The sequence below is a fragment of the Hippopotamus amphibius genome, chromosome 9 (genome assembly GCF_030028045.1).
Source record: "Hippopotamus amphibius kiboko isolate mHipAmp2 chromosome 9, mHipAmp2.hap2, whole genome shotgun sequence".
Lineage (NCBI taxonomy): Eukaryota > Metazoa > Chordata > Mammalia > Artiodactyla > Hippopotamidae > Hippopotamus > Hippopotamus amphibius.
The window spans coordinates 122,439,541-122,460,874 of NC_080194.1; the positions used below are offsets into that span (position 1 = coordinate 122,439,541).

The 21,334-nt window shown below is 54.8% G+C and overlaps 1 protein-coding gene across 4 annotated transcripts; it reads right to left on the bottom strand.

Annotated features, from left to right (window-relative positions):
• Positions 1–9,983: 9,983 nt before the first annotated feature.
• HS3ST6 (heparan sulfate-glucosamine 3-sulfotransferase 6) lies at positions 9,984–21,122 on the bottom strand. Of its 4 annotated transcripts, none has more exons than XM_057750164.1 (4): positions 20,522–21,122; positions 17,664–17,729; positions 14,002–15,455; positions 9,984–11,649 (listed from the first exon to the last, which is right to left on the bottom strand). In XM_057750164.1, exons 1-3 carry the CDS (start codon positions 20,932–20,934, stop codon positions 14,840–14,842), a joined length of 1,095 nt encoding a protein of 364 aa, XP_057606147.1. In that variant the 5' UTR covers positions 20,935–21,122; the 3' UTR covers positions 9,984–11,649; positions 14,002–14,839. The 4 variants fall into 4 exon arrangements, with proteins under 4 accessions (XP_057606147.1, XP_057606148.1, XP_057606150.1 ...); XM_057750165.1 differs by having other exon boundaries at positions 9,984–13,293; XM_057750167.1 differs by lacking the exon at positions 17,664–17,729 and having other exon boundaries at positions 20,552–21,120.
• Positions 21,123–21,334: the final 212 nt, after the last annotated feature.

Genomic DNA, 21,334 nt, shown 5'->3' on the forward strand with positions numbered 1-21,334 from the left:
AGTAGGTGGATTCAGGGCCAGCCCAGGGCAGTGAGGTGACTGCTCCCCAAAGTCACTGGCCTATGACAGCTCATCTTGTGCCTCAGAGTCCCTGAGCAAAAATCAATCCTGGGGTCATCACAGTGATGGCCCCCCAAGGTGTCCACATCCCAATCCCTGGAACCTGTAAATATGTACCTTGTATGGTAAAAAGGACTCAGCAGGTAACACTAAGTTAAGGATTTGGGGAAGGGAGATCATCCCGGGTTAGCCAAGTGAGCCCAATGTCGTTGCGAGAGTCCTTAAAAGTGGGGACCTTGGGACAAGGGTGCCCACTCTCACCGTTATTATTCAACATAGTTTTGGAAGTTTTAGCCACAGCAATCAGAGAAGAAAAATAAATTAAAGGAATACAAATTGGAAAAAAATAAGTAAAATTGTCACTCTTTGCAGATGTCATGATATTATACATAGAAAACCCTAAAGACTCTACCAGAAAACTGCTAGCACTAATTGATGAGTTTAGTAAAGTAGCAGGATACAAAATTAATGCACAGAAATCTCTTGCATTCCTATACACTAACAATGAAAGAACAGAAAGAGAAATTAAGGAAACTCTCCCATTCACCATTGCAACAAAAAGAATAAAATACCTAGGAATAAACCTGCCTAAGGAGACAAAAGATCTGTATGCAGAAAACTTTAAGACACTGATGAAAGAAATCAAAGATGACACAAACAGATGGAAGGACATACCATGTTCCTGGATTGGAAGAATCAACACAGTGAAAATGACTGTACTACCCAAAGCAATTTACAGATTCAGTGCAATCCTGATCAAATTACCAGCATTTTTCACAGAACTAGAGCAAGAAAACTTACGATTTGTATGGAAACACAAAAGACCCCGAACAGCCAAAGCAATCTTGAGAAGGAAAAATGGAGTGGGTGGAATCAGGCTTCCTGACTTCAAACTAGACTACAAGGCCACAGTGATCAAGACAGTATGGTACTGGCACAAAAATAGAAAGGAAGATCAATGGAATAGAATAGAGAACTCAGAGGTAAGCCCAAACACATATGGGCACCTTATCTTTGACAAAGGAGGCACGAATATACAATGGAAAAAAGACAGCCTCTTCAATAAGTGGTGCTGGGAAAATTGGACAGCAACATGTAAAAGAATGAAATTAGAATACTTCCTAACACCATACACAAAAATAAACTCAAAATGGATTAAACTGGGACGGGGAGGGTGGGGGGGAGTCGAGGGAGGGAGGGAATATGGGGATATGTGTATAAAAACAGATGATTGAACTTGGTGTACCCCCCAAAAAAATAATAAATAAATAAATAAATAAAATTTTTAAAAAATGGATTAAAGACCTAAATGTAAGGCCAGACACTATAAAACTCCTAGAGGAAAACATAGGCAGAACACTCTATGACATACATCAAAGCAAGATCCTTTTTGACCCACCTCCTAGAATTATGGAAATAAAATCAAGAATAAACAAATGGGACCTCATGAAACTTAAAAGCTTTTGCACAGTGAAAGAAACCATAAACAAGACTAGAAGGCAACCCTCAGAATGGGAAAAAATAGTTGCCAACGAAACAACGGACAAAGGATTAACCTCCAAAATATACAAGCAGCACATGCAGCTTAATACCAAAAAAGCAAATAACCCAATCCACAAATGGGTGAAAGACCTAAATAGACATTTCTCCAAAGAAGACATACAGATGGCCAACAAACACATGAAAAGATGCTCAACATCACTAATTATCAGAGAAATGCAAGTCAAAGCCACAATGAGGTATCACCTCACACCGATCAGAATGGCCATCATCACAAAATCTGGAAACAACAAATGTTGGAGAGGGTGTGGAGAAAAGGGAACTCTCTTGCACTGTTGGTGGGATTGTAAGTTGGTATATCCACTATGGAAAACAATTTGGAGGTTCCTTCAAAAACTAAAAATGGAACTACCATATAATCTAGTAATCCCACTCCTGGGCATATACTCAAAGAAAACCATAATCCCAAAAGAAACTTGTACCATAATGTTTATTGCAGCACTATTTACAATAGCCAGGACATGGAAGCAACCTGAATGCCCATCAACAAATGAATGGATACAGATGATGTGGCATATATACACAATGGAATATTACTCAGCTATAAAAAGGGATGAGATGGAGCTATATGTAATGAGGTGGATAGACCTAGAGTCTGTCATACAGAGTGAAGTAAGTCAGAAAGAAAAAGACAAATATTGTATGCTAACTCATATACATGGAATCTAAAAATGGTACTGATGAACTCAGTGACAAGACAAGAACAAGGACACAGATGCAGAGAATGGACTGGAGAACTAGAGGTTTGGGGGGGCGGGGGTGAAGGGGAAGCTGAGACGAAGTGAGAGAGTAGCATAGACATATATATACTACCAACTGTAAAATAGATAGCCAGTGGGAAGTTGCTGTATAACAAAGGGAGTTCAACTCGAGGATGGATGAAGCCTTAGAGGACTGGGACTGGGAGGGTGGGGGGGGGGGAGTTGAAGGAGGGAGGGAATACGGGAATATGTGTATAAATACAGATGATTGAACTTGGTGTACCTCAAAAAAATAATAAATAAATAAAAATAAAATAAAATAAAATTCCAAAACAAACAAACAAAAAAAGTGGGGACCTTGGGAATTCCCTGGTGGTCCAGTGGTTAGGACTCTGCACTTCCACTGCAGGGGCACAGGTTCCATCCCTGGTCAGGGAACTAAGATCCAGAATGCTGTGTGGCTCAGCTAAAAAGAAAAAAAAGAAAGAAAAAAAAATTTTCTTTAAGTGGGGAGATTTTCCCAGCTGCAGTTGGAGAGATGCAACAGTGCAAGAAAGCTCAGAAAGATCTGAGGCATGAGAAGGACTCAGCCCACTGTTTCTGCCTTTGGTGATGGAGGAAGGGCCAGGAGCCTAAGAATGCAGGTGCCTCCAGAAGCTGGGAATGGCCCTCAGCTGACAGCCAGTATGGAAATGGGAACCTCAGTCCTACAACCACAAGGAACTGAACTCTGCCAAAAGTCTAAGCAGGAAACAGACTCTCTCCTGGATCCTCCAGAAGGAATGCTGCCCTGCCCTCACCTTTACTGGTGAGACCCATGCTGGAATTCTGACCTCCAGAACCATAAGATAACACATTTGTGTTGCACTAAGACACGTGTAACACAATATTGTAAATCAAGTATACATTAATAAAAAGTTTTTAAAAAGGCACAAGTGTGTGGTGATTCACTAAGGCAGTGATGGGAGGTGAATGCTAGGTTCCTTCTTGCAATGCCCCTGAGCTACTTCAAGTTCGCAGCAGCCCTCAGGCCAAACCCCACGCCTCTCTCCCCCATCCAGGACATACATGGTTACTGAGGCTCCACTGTGTCCCCCCCACCCAGGCAGACAGCCCTTCCAGGACCCACGCAGGAGAAGGGAAGCACTGATTCTTTTTCTCCAACCCTGTACTACTGTCCTGGGGCTGCAGTAACAAAGGAACTCAGACTGGGTGACTTCAAACAAGAGTTCTCAGGACTCCCTGGTGGCACAGTGGTTAAGAATTCACCTGCCAATGCAGGGGACACGGGTTCGAGCTCTGGTCCAGGAAGATCCCACATGCGGGGGAGCAACTAAGCTCATGAGCCACAACTATTGAGCCCATGTGCCACAACTACTGAAGCCCGCGTGCCTAGAGCCTCTGCTCCTCAACAAGAGAAGCCACCGCAATGAGAAGCCTGCACACCACAAGGAAGAGTAGCCCCCACTCACCACAACTAGAGGAAGCCTGCATGCGCACAGCAGTGAAAACCCAACACAGCCAATAAATAAAATAAATAAAAATAAATTTACAAAAAATCATCAAATTCATTAAAAAAAGAAAGAAGAGAAGCCTGTGCACCGAAGCAAAGAGTAGCCCCTGCTCGCCACAATTAGAGAAAGCCCAATGCAGCTAAAAATAAATAAAAATAAATATTTTTTTTTTTTTTTAAAGAGAAAGATTTATTCTCTCACAGGTGAGGAGGTCAGAAGTGTGAAGTCAAGTTGTGGGGAGGGCTGGGCTCCCTCTGGAGGCTCGGGGTTGCAGGGAGAAGGGATCCTTCCTGCTTCTTCCAGCCTCTGGTATTGCCGGGCATCCTTGGTGTTTCTTGGCCTCACTCCTGTCTCTGCCATCATCACATGGCCATCCTCTCTGTGTGTCTCTCTATGTCCTCACCACTTAAAAGGACATCAATCATTGGATTTAGGGCCCACCATGACCCAGCATGCTCTCGTATCAAAATCCTTAATTAATTGCATCTGTAACAACCCTATTTCCAAATAAGGTCACAGTCACAGGTTCTGGTTGGACATGAATTTGGGGGGGAGGTTATTCAACCCACCAGAGACCCCTTGGGCAGGTAAACTGCTGTGGCCTCACTTCCTGTCTGCTGAGGCAGCAGCCCCCTGGGAAAAGTCTCAATTTCCCATTCCACTCACTTTCAGGGCTGTGAGGGGTCCCTCAGTGGACCTCAGGCTCCCAAGAGTGAGTTCTGCTCAAATCACGCCAAGTGTGTCACAGGACTAGAAATGTCCCCAGAAAAGTTCCCAGTGGCAGCACATACCCTTACACAACCTCTCCTAATTGCTGCCCAGAGAGGACACAGACAGTTCCCATCACTGTCCACCAGCTCCTGCTTGATGTTGCCATAGGAAGGAGCCCAGGGCATTGTCATCAGGTTTGGGATTTTTTAGCCCTGGCTTTCCTCCCTTTCCTTGACCTGTCCTCCAAACCAGAGCTCTGTGGTGCAGACGGGGACTTCAGAAGGACCATGCACATCTTACCCATGACCCGAGGACCTGTGTCTTAAAGCATCTGTGTTTCCAATGAGACAGGGACTAAATGTTTGTTTCTGGCAGGAATTAATATTGAGCTTATGATAGTTAATAAAAACCAGACTGTACCCCACAGGGTCTCACCCAGAGTGGCGCCAGGCTTCCCAGTCCTTCGGGGGAGGGGTGGTGGGATAGGTGACCTGGGGGGGTGGGCTGCCCACCCACATGGGCCCACAGGCAGAAACCATTGGTAGAAAATGAATCACTGTCCCGAAGCTTCCAGAGTCTCCTCCACACACATCTCATTGTCCAGAAAGTGAGGGTGGCATAACCCCTGTCTGAGCCCTGCTCCTCTCTTCCAGAACATTTTTCCTGGCTGGCCCACCCTGTTGTATTTTTTTTCTTTGCTGACCAACAAATGATCACAATTTTAGCAATTTAACGCGGCCCCTCAGTTTTTGGGAGTGGGGAGTCGGGCACAGCTCAGCTCAGGGTCGGCCAGGATGTGGGTCTCCTCTGAAGCCCTGGGTCCGCTCCCAAGCTCTGTGGTTGTTGGCAGAATTAATTTCTTTGCATTTGTAAGATGGGGGTCCCTGTTTTCTCACTGGCTGTTGGCCGCAACCCTCAAAATTTGTGTTGAAATCCTAACCTCCCCAGGCAATGGTATTAGGATGGGGAGGCTTTGGGGCAATGAGGTCATGAGGGTGCACCCTCATGAATGGGATTAGTGCCCTTATAAGAAGAGACAGTAGTGCTCACACGCTCTCTCTGCTCTCCACCACGTGGGGACACTGAGAAAATGGCCGGCTGCAAGCCAGGAAGCAGGCCCCACCAGACACCAGGTCTGTCAGCATCTTGGACTTCCAGCCTCCAGAACACTGAGAAATAAATGTTCATCATTTAAGTCACCCAGCCTAGGGTATTTATTGTAGCAGCACATGCTAAGACACTCACTTTTATTCATGTTTTATCGAAATGAAATTCATATAACATAAAATTAACCATTTTGAAGTGAAAAATTCACTGGCATTTAGTGCATTCACAATATTGTGCAACCACCACCTCTGGTCCTACGTGTTTATCATCCAAATAAGCCCTTACAAGAGCCCACCTGATTAGGTCAGGCTCACCCAGAATGCTCTTCCCTGTGATGAACTCAAAGTCAACCGATTAGCAAGTAAGTCACAAGAATGTCATCCACCTGATTCACTTTTATTTATTTATTTATTTATTTTTGGCCATGCTGTGCAGTTTGCAGGCTCTTATTTTCCCAGCCAGAGATCAAGCCCATGCCCCCTGCAGTGGAAGTGCAGAGTCCTAACCACTAGCCTGCCAGGGAATTCCCAGATTCACTCTTGGGGGAGAGGATTTTACAGGATGTGCACACCAAGGACTGGAGATCTTTGGGGCCATCTCAGACTTCTTCCTGCCATGCCTGTCCACCAAGGACCAACACTGAGGGGCTGCTTCCTCTCTCTGCTTTAAGCTGGCATCCATGTGAACGCCTCACACCATGACACTGGTGTTGAGGTCCTGAGCCTCAGGCAGACGAACCGGGGTGCGCACGCTCTGCCAGCTCCTGGCAACTCACAGCCCTTCTCAGCCTTGGCTTACTCACCTGTAAAATGGGTAGTTGTAATGACACAGCTACCTGGTAAATAAAATAGCATTGATTGAGCACCTGCCCAATGCCAGCACCGCACTAAGTACTTTGAATACAGTCTTCTGTGCAAACCTCAAATTGCCAATTCCTGGTACAGAGGAAGTGCCTGGGAAATGCTACTGGTCATTATTATACTGGTGTCTGCCTTCTTTCCTTCTGTCCCATTCTTTCTAATCTCCTGACTTCTGGGCTCTTTCTGAGCACACTGCGAGGTCAGGAACTCCCTAGGGATAAAGGGAATCCTGGATTTGTTTCTCCTTCCTCTTCCAGAGCTCGCCAGGGATTCTGTGCCCCAAGAGATGCTCTCTGCTAGCCTGCCTGTCTCCCCACTTCCCACCCAACAGGAGCAGCCGGTGATGAAGGCACTAAACCCCCCTGCCCATCCCCCCTGCATAAGGGGACTCCCCCCACCCACTCCCCACCAGAGTCCAGACAGTGAGACCAGAGGTCAGACAGTTTCCGGATGCTTCTCCCCCCGAAATCGGTGTGGGTGGCGGAGGGGTCCGCCTGCTCCACGGCTGCTCCCTCTTCCCTCCCCTCATGTGGGAGACAGGCTTCCCTGCAGCAGTCAGAGCGTTGTCTCCAGACTGGCTTTCCATCAGATACTCCATCCTCCCTGTGGCAGACGGAAGGGAGTGATAGGATCTGACCTGTGGGCGGCTGTCGGGTCAGCCAGCTCTTCCCCTGGAGTTCAGGGCCGCTCAAGAGGCCTAGGAGCAAGACACGGGAGAACAAGATCTCTGACTGTTCACCACTACGCGACTGCAGTCCCGCTCTCCTCTCGAGTATGAAGTCCTCTTGGCAACAGTTTTGCATTAACTGTCTTGGTTGACTGGCTGTTTTGGTACGGCTCTTCCAGAGAAAAGCACAGGCAATGTGGCTCAGATTAAGCAGTATAAAAGGAATTACTCAGCCTCAAAGCCTGGAGCTTGGCTCTGAGCAGGAGAAGGGTCCCCAGCCTCTTGGCTGATGTCCCTGGAAGCCTGGGCCACGCGCATGCCGGGGGTCAGGTTACAGAAGGCTCATCATTTCTGAAAGGTGGGGCCCAGCACCTCAGGGCAGCAGGCTTGTGGGCAGGGACATAGCCTGAGGTCGGTGGTCTGCAGTACATATGCTCCTGGAGGGTCTCCTTGGCTTTCATGGCCCACCGTCCACAAGATCTTGCTGAGGACCACCATGGACAGAGGCGTCAGTGAGCCAGGACTTCAGGGCATTTCCGGCCAGGCTCATCCCTCGGCACTTAGGAGACATAGCCCTGGCATCTTTGTCCAGAGGGAGGGTCCCTGCCTCCAGACCCTAGCACGCTGGCCGGCCTCCAGGAGCCATCCTGGGCCTAGGCCAGCATGCCCAGCTTCAACCCCACTGGGGATGAAGGGTTTCAAGTAAATCTCTTCTCCCCAGGCCAGCTTGCCTGGCACAGACTGTGCTCCCAGGTGCACCACCCTCACCCTGGCAACAGACCAAAGAGCCTCCGAGGGGAGCAGTGTGGGGTGGGGTGGAATGGGCCACGAGGGGCTGCTGTACCCGGGCCAGAGGACCCTGTGTCTCAGACACATGCCCAGCCCAAGGCCCAAGCAGCCCGGGACCCAGAATGTCCCAGAGCAGAAAAGACAAAACCCCAGTATGGTGGGACTTCCCTGATGGTCCAGTGGTTAAGTCTCCATGCTTCCAGCTTCCACTGGAGGGGGCATGGGTTTGATCCCTGGCTGTGGAAATAAGATCCCACATGCCATCCGGGTGCAGCCAAAAAAATATATTCTTTTAATGGCATTGGCCTCCCTGTGTCATCACTCAGTCACCTCCACAAATTAAAATCCCAAGGGCACCTTTTGAGACAGCTGGTTCACAGCCTGGATCTCTGGACCTAATTGCAGGTCCTGGATGTCCACAACCAGACGAAAGTCATGAAAAAGAATAATCTGTAGGCAGTTTCTGGAGCAAAGTTAAAGTTGGGAAGAAATCTCTTACCTTCAGAAACATCAAAGCCCCTGGAGTTGCAGTAGTTCCTGAGACTCTAGGGAACCACGTGTGTCCATGGGGCCCAGACACACCCCCTCCAGTGTGTTAGGCCGGGCGTGGTGGGGGCTGCATCTCCACTCAGCTCCAGCCCCCTCATCCCCACCTCTTGCATGAGGAGCCCCAAGCCCCTCTTCCCAGAACCTGGAGACCCTCCACCTGACCCTTACTCAGAAACCCCCCTTCCAGGTGGCCCTGGTCCCACAAGGCCTTCAGTGGCCCCCTGAGCCCACAGAAGTAGTCAAGGTCCATCCACGGCTCAGTGCAACTGAATAACATGGTGTGCGGTTTTGAATCCACCTCCTGTGACACCAGGTCAACGTGCATCCATCCTCTGAGCTGAATTCCCCACCAGCGAGCTAGGCCTGCACAGGCTGGTCCCTCAGTGGCACTGTCCCCCAGGTTCAGGCCAAGGAGCCTAAGTGCCCCCTCTCCCTGTCCCCACAGGGGCTGTGTGACCCAAGTGACCTCCCTTACCTCTGAGATGTCAGGACCCTCCTTGCTTCTTGGATGGGGACAGAGCAGACAGGAGGGACGGGTGGGTGACAGTGATCAGTCTGGCAGGCACACCCCTCTGGCCAGAGTTGTCAGACTTGCCCAAGGAAGTCCTTTAGGACCCAGCCCTGTCCATCCTGTGGGATCCTTGGAGGGGACGTGTCCCGTTCCCTGCTAATAGCAAGGCCAGAGCCCGGCCAAGGCACAAAGCGTTGCCCTGTTCTATATCTTTCCTCAGAATAACACAGTCATTTCATTCTCTCTAATGTAAGTCTCCACTTCCTGCCGAGATAGAGTAACTGGGGCTGGATTTACCCTTCTGCCTGAAACAAGTGAAAAATGGGACAAAACCTACAAAACTGTGGTTTTCAGACATTGGACAGCAGGCAGCACAGGACAGTGTTGCTGAGAGACAGGAAACAGGGAAGTGAGTCCCACACTCACCCCAACTCGCTGCCCGCGGGGCAGGGAGAGGAACCAAGCCCGGCCAGGTGGCTCCCCGGCATGAAGAGCCAGGCTGAGCGTGTGGGAGACCAGGAGGCTAGAATCTGTGGGAGAAGAGAAAGCCACACACAGAGCCAGCCCAGAGACCTGCGGAGGGCCCCCCACCGTCAGCTGAGGGCTGAGGGGTGCAGGCACAGCGCACGTACCTGGAACACAGCTCCGTGGGGAGGTTTCCCTTCAGCCCTCTCGCAGGAAGAAGGCTCACTTTCCGCCCCTGAGCAGAGCCTCACTTATCTTCCACCCTGTTCCGTCTGTGGTCCTCATTCCTTACTGATTCCTTCACGTCCTTGGAGAACTAAGAAAGATCTCCCAGAACCATCTCTCTCTGACTCATCCCTGTGCTGCTGAGTTCTCTATCAAGCCTTTTTTTTAAATAGAGGTGAAATTCACATAACAAAATAAACCGTTTGGGGTTTTGGGTTTTTTTTTAGTATTTATTTATTTATTTAGGCTGCCTTGGGTCTTCACTGCTGTGCAAGATTGCGGTGCATGGGCTTATTGCAGCGGCTTCTTGTGCTGAGGAACACAGGCTCTAGGTGAGTGTGCTTCAGTAGTTGTGGCGTATGGGCTTGGCTGCTCCACAGCATGTGGGATCTTCCTGGGCCAGGAATCGAAACTGTGTCCCCTGCATTGGCAGGTGGATTCTTAACCACTGCCCCACCAGGGAAGTCCCAATAAACTCTTTTAAAGTGAACAATTCAGCAGCATTTAGTACATTTACAAGGTTGTGCAGCCACAACCTCTACCCGATTCCATATTTCCATCCCCCAAAAGAGAACCCTGTACCCATTAAGTGCTCACCTCCAGTCCCTCCTATCCCGAGCCCCTGGAAACCATTGATCTGTTTTCTCTCTCTGTGGATTTGCTATTCTGGAAACTTCAAATACATGGAGTCATACGATATGTGACCTTTTGTGTCTGTCTTCTTTCACTTAGCGTTTTTTTTCAAGCATGCTAATGTTGTAACAGGTATCACTACTTCATCCCTTTTTATGGCTGAATAGTATTCCATCACATGGATGGACCACAGTTTGTTTATTCTTTCACTCATTGACAGACACGAGTTGATTCTACCCTTTGGCTCTTGAGAATAGTGTTGCCATGAACAGTGGTGTATAAATTTTTATTTGCACACTATTTTTAATTGAAATATAGTTGATTTACAATGTGTCAATTTCTGCTATATAGCAAAGTGATTCAGTTATACATATATATTTTTTCTTTTTTTTTTATTCTTTTCTATAAGGTTTATCACAGACTATTGAATATACTTCCCAGTTGTGCACTTGTTTTTACTTCTTCTGGGTGTGGACACAGAGGCCTTGTTTTATAGCCACAGTTTTCTAAACCTGCCCTCCATTACCTGACCTCCATCTGTCTGCCTCCAACCTCGAGGTGCCTACTGTACCTGCCCCCTGTGTTTTTCCCGTTCTTTTGGAAGGTGGTCTGTCTCCTCCGGTAAAATAAGGTGGACATGCAGGAAAGAGAGAAGAAGCAAGTTCAGATCCAGAGAGAGCCCCAGGGAGGACCACAAAGGCTCCAGGCCACCGGAGTGGGGGCTTCCTGCAGGAGAGGGAGGGCTTGGCTATGCTATGGCCATGCCCAGGACCCATGGTTCCCAGTGCCCCAAAGGGTGTCCCCAGGGGAAAAGTGGATGAAATGGATTCTTTGGCTCCTGAGGCCACTGCGAACTCACACCCTATCACCCCTCCCTCCCCCATCTTCCCACTTTGCCCCCCACCCTCCCACCCCCAACCTACTCCCCACTCCCTTCCACTACAAATTCCCCCATCCCCCAAGTGGGCTTTGATTCCAAGGAGTGCATCCTCAGGAGTCAGCACTTGCCAATTTAAGAGGAAACTTCTAGAAAGGGGGAGTCCCACAAAAATGAGCTAGTGGACTCATGGTGTCAGCAAACCCCCAGGCCCACACTGCACGGCTCCCGAGGCACAGAGGGGATCCAGAGTCCCAGCGGGCTGCAGTGGCCACCCGGAAGAAGGCGTGAAGGTCTGCACGCTGTCCCTGGCCGTCCTGGAGGCAGTGCAGGGGAGCGCCTTCGGTCACCACAGCCCAGCAGCTCCTTGATGGGAATGAGGGGCCCCAGTGGGCTGGCAGGAGGCGGGGGTGCTCGGGCCTAGGAAGCCAGGAAAGAGGCGAGGATCCCTCATGAGATTCAGCTCATTGGAAGGCGAAACTGGCTCTCCCTCCACGTATCACTCAAGCCCTCTCACGGTGGCCTGTCACCCTCCTGGGAACAGGATCATCTAAAGCTGGGAGGGGCCTCTGTATCTGGCTGGAGGGACAGGTCCCAGGCGTGTCTACCCTGGGCCGCACGGGGACCAGCCATGGACACCAAGAGGATCAGGTCTTTCCCCAAAGCACCTCTCATCCTGGGATGAAGGGGGTTCACTGGTGCTGCCCGGAGGGGTCCCCCAGGATCCAGACCTCACCCCAGAGCCCATCTCCCTTCCCACCCCTGGCCCTGCCCTGCCTCTTCTCGTAGGAGCCTGAGAGGGGAGCGAGCGGAGTCAACTGGCCAGGTCCTTCCAGCCCTGACTGCTCTGACCACGGGGAGGCTGACCCAGCCCTGGGAAGAGGGGCCACTGCCGCTGAGGACGGGAGTCAGCAGGGCGGTGGCCACAGCTATGCTCTGAGAATCCCCAGGCTGGTGGGGTCTCCTTGGTGAGGGAGGGAGCCAGCGCCCATGGATGGCAGCAGGAGGACTCCGATCAGGCTGCCGGGACTTTCTGGGGCTCCTCCCCGGTCTAGAATGAAGACGCAGGATAGAAAAGTATTTGGGGGCCAGTGGAAGGGCGGATCCGGGTCCAACACCTCCCCTGTCTCCAGCCTGATACGGGGGCTACTCGGGCCCTTAGGGTCTGCTCAGGGTCTCAGTGCCTATAAGTGCAAGGCTCAGAGTGGAGAATACTGTCCTCACCCCGCTGGGTCCCCGACCCATACCAACCATGGCTAGCAGGTCTGGGGCGTCTGCCTCCCTGGACGTCTCCAAGCCCCTTCTAAGACACCCAGGGCTATGAAGAGTCCCCAGACCCACCCACCCCATCCCAGTCTGGCTGCCCCTTCTCCATTGGGAGGAACAGGAAGAGAGTAATTGAATCAGCATTGCTCACTCCATCTGGAACATTCCAACATGGAAAACTCACTGAACAGCTGGAGAAGCAGTTTAGGGACTTTAATTAAAGGCCGGTGACTCTCTCATGGAGCCCCACCCCCACGCGCAGCCAGAAGAACCCCCACATCTGCCCTCAGTGTGTTCTGAGGCCCAGCTGGGCACCTGGCACTGGGCGTTGGCCGTTAAGCCTGGTTTCCACTGGGAGGAGGCTGAGCAGAACAAGCTAGTTCACTCTTTCTTTTCATTGCTTCCAGAGTCTGCCTTCTGACCTGAACCTGGCCCCCAATCCAGACAAACTAGTGGCCCCCACAGCTCTACATCCAAGAAGCTTCAGGAAGGGAGAAGTGGGTCACAGTGGTAGGCTCGGGAAAGGAACTCTAAGGCCCTCCAGGGAGGAAATGAGTCAGAGGGAGAGTACAGCTGCTGGTGCTATGGCTGTCTCCCTCTCAATCTGCACCTTCTGCAGGGAAAAGCATTTCCAACAGAGGGAATAGCATATGCAAAAGCCATGAGGTAGGAAAGATCGTGGCAGGTGGAAGGACATTGACGGGGCAGAAACTTAGAGGCAAGATGAGCCCACAGACTAGTGGTAGGGGCACGCCTCAAAGAGCCTGAACAGCTGCAGTCAGGCATCTGGTCTTCATTCTAGAAGCAAGGGCAGTTGGAGAGAAGATTGGAGTGTTTTAAAATAATGGGACCTGGTTTACTCTGAAGACACCCCTCTGGCGGCCGTGCGTGCAGAGACCTCATTGCAGGAGAACAAAAGAGATGCCCCTGAAGCCATCCACCCATGAGATGGTGAAAGTTTGGACACGGGTACGTCCAGGGAGAAGAAGAAACACGCAGGGACCAGGCTGGAAACTAGGCCAGGGAGCAGGGGCTGTCCTGCCTCCTGTCCCACCCCCGCCACCCTGGGCAGGCTGCCACAGCGTCCCTAAGTGGAGCCCAGGTCCAGGGAGTAGAAACAGAGCTGCCAAGGCCAGTGCTCATCACCCAGCAGGATTCCGAAACGGAGTGTCACCCCTCCTCACCAGCCCTCCCGCGTACCCACATCAGAGGAGAGGAGGAGGCTGCAGGGTACATCTGCCCACATCTGCCACCATATTTCTACCAGCCCTGCCCCTGGCCTGGCCCATCTGATATGGACCCAAGGCCTGGGGTGCAGGGGCCACGGCAAGGTCCTGCAAGGGCCCAGGGCATGCCAGTCCTGGGGCTAAGGGGCCCTGGAGGTCATTGTCAGGGCAGCTGGTATGCACCTGACAGACAGCACTGTGGCCAGGAGCAGGTGACAGTCATTATTGAGGGGGAAGAAGGATGGACAGGACACCCCAGCCTGCCTGAGTACAGCCTCACCTGGTTAGGAGCTGAGCGGGCAGCTGCGCTGTAGCTGGGTGTTCATTCTTGCCCATCCCCAGGGAAGGAAGCTGGATAAACACCACAGAAGTGGGGCACGGAGGGCCTGGGGGAGTGGGCGTGCCCTGCAGAGTCTGGTAGGTGGAGCCTGTGGTGGGCAGTGCCTGGGTGGGTGACGTAGGACTGTGCAGGCAGCTGCTTGGAGGCTGTTAGCAGAACCACCCTGCACACAGGAGTCACCTCACACCCACCATCCAGAGATTCCACCAGGTTTCCAGGAGGAAGTGTCCAGCAGGCACAGGGACGCGGAATTAGCTGAGGTCATGGGTGCAGCCTGAAGAGCCAGACTGACCCAGATTTAATCCTGCCCCTCAACTCAGGCAGGCAACCTGGGGCCTCAGCTTCCCCATCCGGAACATGGGACAACCCAGCTTGGCATTCCAGGGCTGAGAAGAGAGCCCGAGGATGGCCTCCAGACTCACCAGGGCGGAGCTATGTGTCGCCAAGCAGGCCCCAAAGCTCTCTGAGCCTAGGCTGCTCACTTGTGACAGGTGGCCAAGCTCACTGCCCACCTGGAGGGATGGATGAGGATCGGGTTTTTAACCTCTCCTGGCATGAATGGTGCCCAGCAATGTGAACTGGTACGATTATCATCCCCCCCGGAGGTGGTACCTCCAACCCCACTCTACGACGGCTTGTAGAAGAGCACAGATCCGAACTTTTTTTTGTAAATATTTTTCTCTGTCCAGCATGTGTACAGAGCCTGCTCCGGCCAGGTGACAGGCATAAATTAAGGTCACTGAGTGTCCCCAGGCAGGGCGTGGGCCACCCAGTCCTGTCAGTCCCAGCCGAAGTCCTGACCAGTCATCTGGTAGAACTTGCGGTTGAAGGGCCGGTAGAAGGCCCGCAGGCGCTGGACCACGGCCTCAGGCACGTGTGGGTGGGGTCGGCCCTTGGACTTGCCCAGGCAGCGGGGTCGCCCACTGCCCTGGGCCTTCTTGAGGCAAGGGAAGCCCTTGGTGGCGTTGAAGTAGAAGTGCTTGTCCGTGACGACCCGCTTGAGGCCCAGGAAGTCCTGCACGCGGCCCAGCTCCCCGGCCGGGTCGCTGACCAGGCGCTCGCCACTGACAAAGAGGAAGTGCGACAGCGGGAAGTAGCGCAGCCAGTTGTCCAGGTGCTGAGCGTACAGGCCGATGCGCACAGCACTCCAGGCTGTGTCCACCGGGCCCAGGCCACGGCGGAAGGCCAGGGCGCCGAAGCTGGGTAGGCCCGGTGTCTTGGAAAGCGTCTGTGCATAGTCAGAGATGGCCCGGATCACGGGGTTCCGCACCACCACGATCAGCTTCGTGGCCGGGGACATGCCATGGATGCGGCGTGGGACCTCCCGGGTCACAAAGTAGCTGGGGGTCTTCTCCATGGTGATCTGCCCATCCAGGGTGCGGGGCATCAGGCTCCTGCAGGACAGTGGGAGGAGAGGGGCTGTGAGCGGGTGCTGGCTCTCCTCCAGCCCTCCCAGGCTAGACTGGTACCCAGGGTCCTGGGACTAACCTCCCCTTCCTCCAGGGAAGCCCCAAACCTACAAGCTAGGTGAGCCTCCCCCTCTCCCCCTCTCTGCCAGGACCACCCATCCTAAGTGCCTGGATGGGCAGTCTGGGGTGTGGGCAGTGAGGGTGCCCAGCTCACAATGGGGGCCTGTCCTGCAAGGCTGTCCACACCTCTCCCAGAGGTCAACTGCACCCCAACCCTGAAACTGCTGTGCCTCTCACCCCAGACCCAGCACTCCCCAGACTTGCCACCCACAAGGCTCCACTCACCCTCCCCATTTCAGCAGGCCTCTGGGCTGCAATTACCCCAGTCACATTTTCATTAAGTGGCTGATGGGCTGATGGCATTCTCCCTTGAATTAGGCCATTAATAATGACAAGTGTCCCCATCCAATGACAACCACCCTTCCTCTCACTCCTTCTCCTGCACATCGGCCGCCTGCCTTTGATGGCAGCCCTGCTAATTCTCCCTGACCTGGGCCCCCCAGAATGCTGAAAGCCACAGCCTAGCCCAGGACACTGGAGAAGTCAGTGAGGTGGCCTGAGGACCACCTCAAGACCCCAGCCTCCTGGGCCGCCCACACCCAGCTTGGAACCCATGGTGCAAGGCTGCAGCTGCAGCACTTCTGACCAGTCCTCTCATTCTGACTGGGGGTGGGGGTTGGGGTCCCCTGACCACCCCAAACCTGGGGAAGCCCATCCCAGCACCCTTCCCCGGGCAGGCCAGGGACCCCGGGCAGTGTCCCAAGGCCACCCTGCCAGCCAGGTAGAGCAGGGTGGGGCGGGGCAGGGTGCAGCGGCAGGGCCAGCTGAGCAAACAGCTCCGAGGGAGGGCTGGGAACTAGGTCCACAGAGGCAGAGGCTGTCAGGACCTGTGCTACAGATGGGGAGGGGAGGTCTCTGCTCTCTATCTCTGAGGGAGCTGCCCCTGCTCCAGTGACAGCCCCCAGGACTGCTCCCAGCCAGAAGGGTGACACACAGGACAGAATTCGGGTCTCATCCAGCCTAGTGACCTCCAGACTTGAGCCCCTGGGAGGCAGTCTCCTCTTCCCGCTCAGGCCAGGCGGACACATAGGTGTACAGACACACAAGCTGGGGTGTTCCGCTTGGAGGGTGCTGATGTCGGACCAGAGAACATGCACGTGTGAGTCCCGGGCAGGCCGCCGGCTCCCCTGACACCGCCCACGTGCCTCGGGGGAGTGGGGTGGACAGCATGGTCTGCCAGCTACGGGAGCTGACCCCCCCCCTCAAACTAAGGCCCTGAGCAGAGCTGGTCTACAGAAGTCCTGCTCCCCCCAGGTCCCAGGAGTGATCTGGGGCTCCTTCCATCCCACTCACAGCCCCATATGATCGGCAGGCACACTGAGGCTCAGCGATGGAGCAGGGAGTGCTGGGGTGGATGTGAGCCCCTAGCCCTCCCACCCCTGCACGGCAGCTGCTGGGACGTGGTGTCAGCTTGGCTTCTGCTCCCAGCCAGGAATCCAGGTGGGAACTGCACCCAGCCCTCCCTGGGGATAAGTTCAAAGAGAATCTGGGTGGGAACAAGGCCAAGGGCTGAGGTCCAGGGCCACAGCCTGGGGTGGCCAGCTCAGGGAACCCCCCTTCCCACAAGAGGGAGGACAGAAGAGGGATCTCCCCGCACTGGACCTCGATGCTGAGACCCACAGACTGAAGCCAGTGCCGACAGATGTCATCAGAAGTCACTGCCCTCTTGTCATCGCCCTCCTGAGGGAGGGAAACAGCTCTGACTCCAGGACCCTCCTCACCAACCTCTCACACCCCCTTCCCATTCCTTTCCTCCTCCAGGTGCCCAGGGACCCCAGGAGTGCCCTCTTTCCTTCCCCAGGCTGGGCCCACATGGTTCTCAGCATCCCTACACCTACATGCACGCCCAGGGGGAGGGGCTGCGAGGAAGCTGACAAGAGTTAAAGGGACCTTAGCACCCACTGCTGCTTTCTCTCCAAGGAAGTCAGAGGAGAGAAGTGGGGGAGGTGCCCCCGACCAGCCCCACCCCCAGCGGAAGGGGGTGGGAACGGGGATGGGGGAGGCTGACTTTTCAGTCCCACTCTTGCCACAAACCAGCTTTGAGATCTGAGATCTTTGGCATCAATTACTCACCCTCCCCAGGCCTCAGAAGCCTGTTCCCAGCCAGCCAGGCACAGAGGAGGGTGCGGATGGGGGCTCCTGGGGGGTGGGAGAGCCTGGGGTGAGGATGAGAGGAACAGGACTCTGACCCCCACAAGGCAAACATCTGACAAGTTGCTCTGCGGACACTCCCTCCCTGCTCATCTGGACTGCATTTCCCTGCAGCTTCCATCCAGCCCCAGCCCCAGGGCGACTCTCCCTCCTCTGTCCCAGCAGCCCCCCCACCCATCTCAGCCCCTTTCTGAGTCCCACACCTCGCCTGGGCCTCATCCAGAGGAGCCTGGGACTCAGCAGAAACCAGCCATGCCTCCTGTGTGGAACAGCCTGGTGCCAGGAGCCAAGGGGGCTGCCCTACCTGCATCCCTGCTGGTCTCTTTGCTTTTCCAAAATGCTAAGGTCAAAGTAAAGCCCCCACCTGCCCCCAGACAGGGCACCCCCTCCTGAGCTGAGATTTGGGGTGTCTGTCTGTGTGACCCCAGCACCTGCCAAAAAGAAGGTGCTCAGTGAGTCAGCAACTCAAACAAATGCTGTGTGAGCTTGGGGACACCTGGGGGTCACAGTCCCCAAGAAGGAGGACGCTCAAGAGCCTGAGGAATGAGCTGAGGCCCAGGGAGGTGGATCGGATTGGCTAATGTCAACTTTGAGCAGCCCTGCCGAGGCCAAGGGAAAGGCCAGAGTCACTGCCTGGTCACAGCCCAGTGGGGATGGCTGTCCCAAAACTCAACTGGGGGCACTGGCCACTTCTCCTCCACTCACCGCCCCTAGCCCCCACCCAAAACAGAGCTCTGGAGGCCAGACCCAGGGTCCTGAGAGCAGACAAGACAACCTGCTTGGGGACTTGGCGTCCTCTTTGCAGTTGGGGAAACTGAGACAGGAGTGGGCATTTTCAGAGGCTCACTGCACACTCACAGCTGGTTAGGACAGTTAGGCTCAGAGCACAGGTACTGTGAGCAACACCAAACCCATGTGAGCACACATCAGCACGTGGCCGCATCCCTTGGAGGGCATGTGGACACACGCACTCCAGAAGCTCAGCCCTGCACCAGCCAGTGAGGGGTCAAAGCACTAGCTAGCCCCAAGGGACAGCTCTGGATTAAAGGGGTGGAAGCCAGGGACCTGACCCTCTGCATCCTCTCTACCTACCCCTCCCCCTAGCACATCTCCTCTACCAGACTTAAACAGGCAGCTGAATCCTCCCACTCCCAGCTCGGGCCTCAGGCACACCAGTGCCCCAAGAACCCCTCCCCTGAGCTGAGGATCTGACCCTGAGTCTGGGTCCAGCTGGCTTCCTCTCAGGCCCCTCAGTCTCCCCAGACCAGTCCCCCAGAGCTGAAGCATGTGCCCAGGAAGGGCCTGGATGGGGTCTCAGGATCCCCAGCTCTTTGAGAACCCTTTCAGGTGTAAAACCAATTCTAGACTCTCCTGCAGCCCCTCGTTAGCTCAGCTTATGGGGTCAGTGGCGAGCTCTGAAGTTTGCATTAGGGTCACAGTGTGTCCTCCCCACTCCTCCTTATTCCCCCTCCTCCTCCCCCTCCTCCTCCCCCTCCTCCTCCTTAACTCCTCCTCCTCCTCCTCCTCTTCTTCCCCTGCACAGAAGTGAGGAATTAGGGATGCTTTCAGATGCTGTAGCACCGTCAGAGTGGGGTAGTGGTCTCTCCCTGAGTGCTGAGAATGCAGGGATTCAGACAGTCGGGTCCAGGGATGGACTCACCTCCCCCATCACCACACGACTTCCCTAGACCCCTGACAGCAGCATCCCTTCAGAGTTCATGAGCCAGAACCCCTGTTCTCACTGGGAACCCTGCAAACCCACGAGTGATTTGGATGCATTAAAAGCAAAGATAACAAGTGGGGGTGGGGGCAGTGTGCAATCAGTATACCAAAAAACTGGTAAACCTTGGGCAGGGTCTTCCCTGGCCCTTAGGGGCTTGCCCTAAACTTGGGGAAGAGTTGGGTGCTGCAGGGAGTGGGGTGACTCACCCTCCATCTGTAAGCCCTCCTTTCCCCCAAGGAAGCGGCCGTGCACGGAGACAGGCGTGTGCCCAATGGACAGAGGCGGCAGGCAGGGCCTCACCTCATCCTTCAGTGCTAACCTGGGCAGGAAGCGGCTGGTATTTGACCAGCCACCAGGACAGGCTACTTCATCTGGGACTGGGTGCTCCCCCACATTCCACCACACCCCCCAAGGCCATGCCAGGTGGGAGTCAGGGCAGCTACAGAGCCCCGTGACATGAGGCTGGGGTCCCAACTCCCACCCCTGGGCACTGACTCAAAGGCACCCTCTTTCTTTCTAAAGACCAGACTTTCTCCAGAACCCCAGGACTACGGAGAAGGATTCCTCTTTCCGGGGTCAGGGGGTCTTAGGGCTGGGGAACGGGCTGACAGATCTTTCCAGGAGGCTGCAGGGAACCCGGAGACCCCTTTCTGAGACAAGTGACCAGAGCTCAGACACGCCGCCCAGAGCAGTGCCGCTGACTCAACACGAAGCGTTTCTAAAGCGCCGCAGACCCTACTGGCTCCAAACTGCTTCTCTTCTGGAATCTCACTCTAGCCCTGAACCAGGGCTTTCCCTGGAGTTTTCAAATTTCTGGGAGCCCACGGCTAGTGACCGACCCTTAGGGGCTCTTTTCCATAAAACCTGCTGCAAGAGGGCCCCGTCCTCCCGGTCGGGCCTCAGCACTCCCACCCTCCAGCAGGCTGGTCTCAGCCCCAGAAGATGCCCGGAGTCCTCGCCCCGCCGCGTCCCCAGGGAGACCCCTGGGGCGCACCACGCGGTTTCCCGGAAGGCACCCGCCAGGAAGCCTATGGGGCCGACAGGCCCGGGCGCTCACCGGTACCAGGCGAGGCCGCGCTCGTAGCACCTGTCGAAGAAGTGGGGCTCAGAGCCTAGAGCGCGGACGTCGGGGTGCAGCCGCAGAAACTCCAGCAGGGCGCGCGTGCCGCCCTTCTTCACGCCCACGATGAGCGCCTGCGGGAAGCGCCGGCGGCCCGAGCCACTGGCCACAGGCAGGTCGGGCACCCCGGGGCTACGGGCGGCGCGGGGCGGCTCGGCGGGCGCGGGGGCCGGCGCGGGGACGCGGCCGGCCGGCGGGCCGCGTCCAGGGAGGGCGCAGAGGCAGTAGGCTCCGAGCACCAGCGCGGCAAGCAGCAGAGGCGCACGGGACGCCCGAAGTGCAGCCCCAGGCCCGCCCCCGGCGCCCAGGCTGCCCCCTGCCCCGCCGCCTAGGCCGCTGCTACCTGCCATGGGGCCGCACCGCGCCCAGGCCCGGGAGCCGGGGCTGCAGGAGGGCGCGCATTCCTGCTGCCTCTCGGCTTCTGCTCTGCGCCCCACTGTCCCGTCTTCTGGGAGCCGGTCAGGACCAGTGTGAGGACGAGATGCCCCGCCCAGCCAAAAGGCCCCGCCCCGCTTGGACCACTGCTCCGCCCGGGACACGCCGGCACCCACCCGCGCGGCCGCAAGACTCCGAGCCTCAGAGACTAGCCCGACGCCCCCGCTCGGAGACATCAGGCCCCAGCCCGCCCGGGGTGCGGCGGCGGCGGGTCAGGACGCAGGAGGGTGACAGGACTGCGCTGCTGGCCAAAGAACCCTCTCTTAGAGGGCCGATCGCCGCCCTTCCCGGAAGAGCGCCACGCGGCAGGTGCGG

Bases quoted from the DNA above. Each gene is read 5' to 3' on its own strand.
- HS3ST6 (XM_057750164.1), bottom strand. From the start codon at position 20,934: ATGGCAGGTAGCAGCGGCCTAGGCGGCGGGGCAGGGGGCAGCCTGGGC. The intron at 17,730-20,521 runs GTGAGCGCCCGG...CCCACCCCCCAG, and splicing joins CGCGGCCTCGCCTGGTACCG to GAGCCCCCATCCGCACCCTC. The intron at 15,456-17,663 runs GTGAGTAATTGA...ACTGTCCTGCAG, and splicing joins GCTTCTGAGGCCTGGGGAGG to GAGCCTGATGCCCCGCACCC.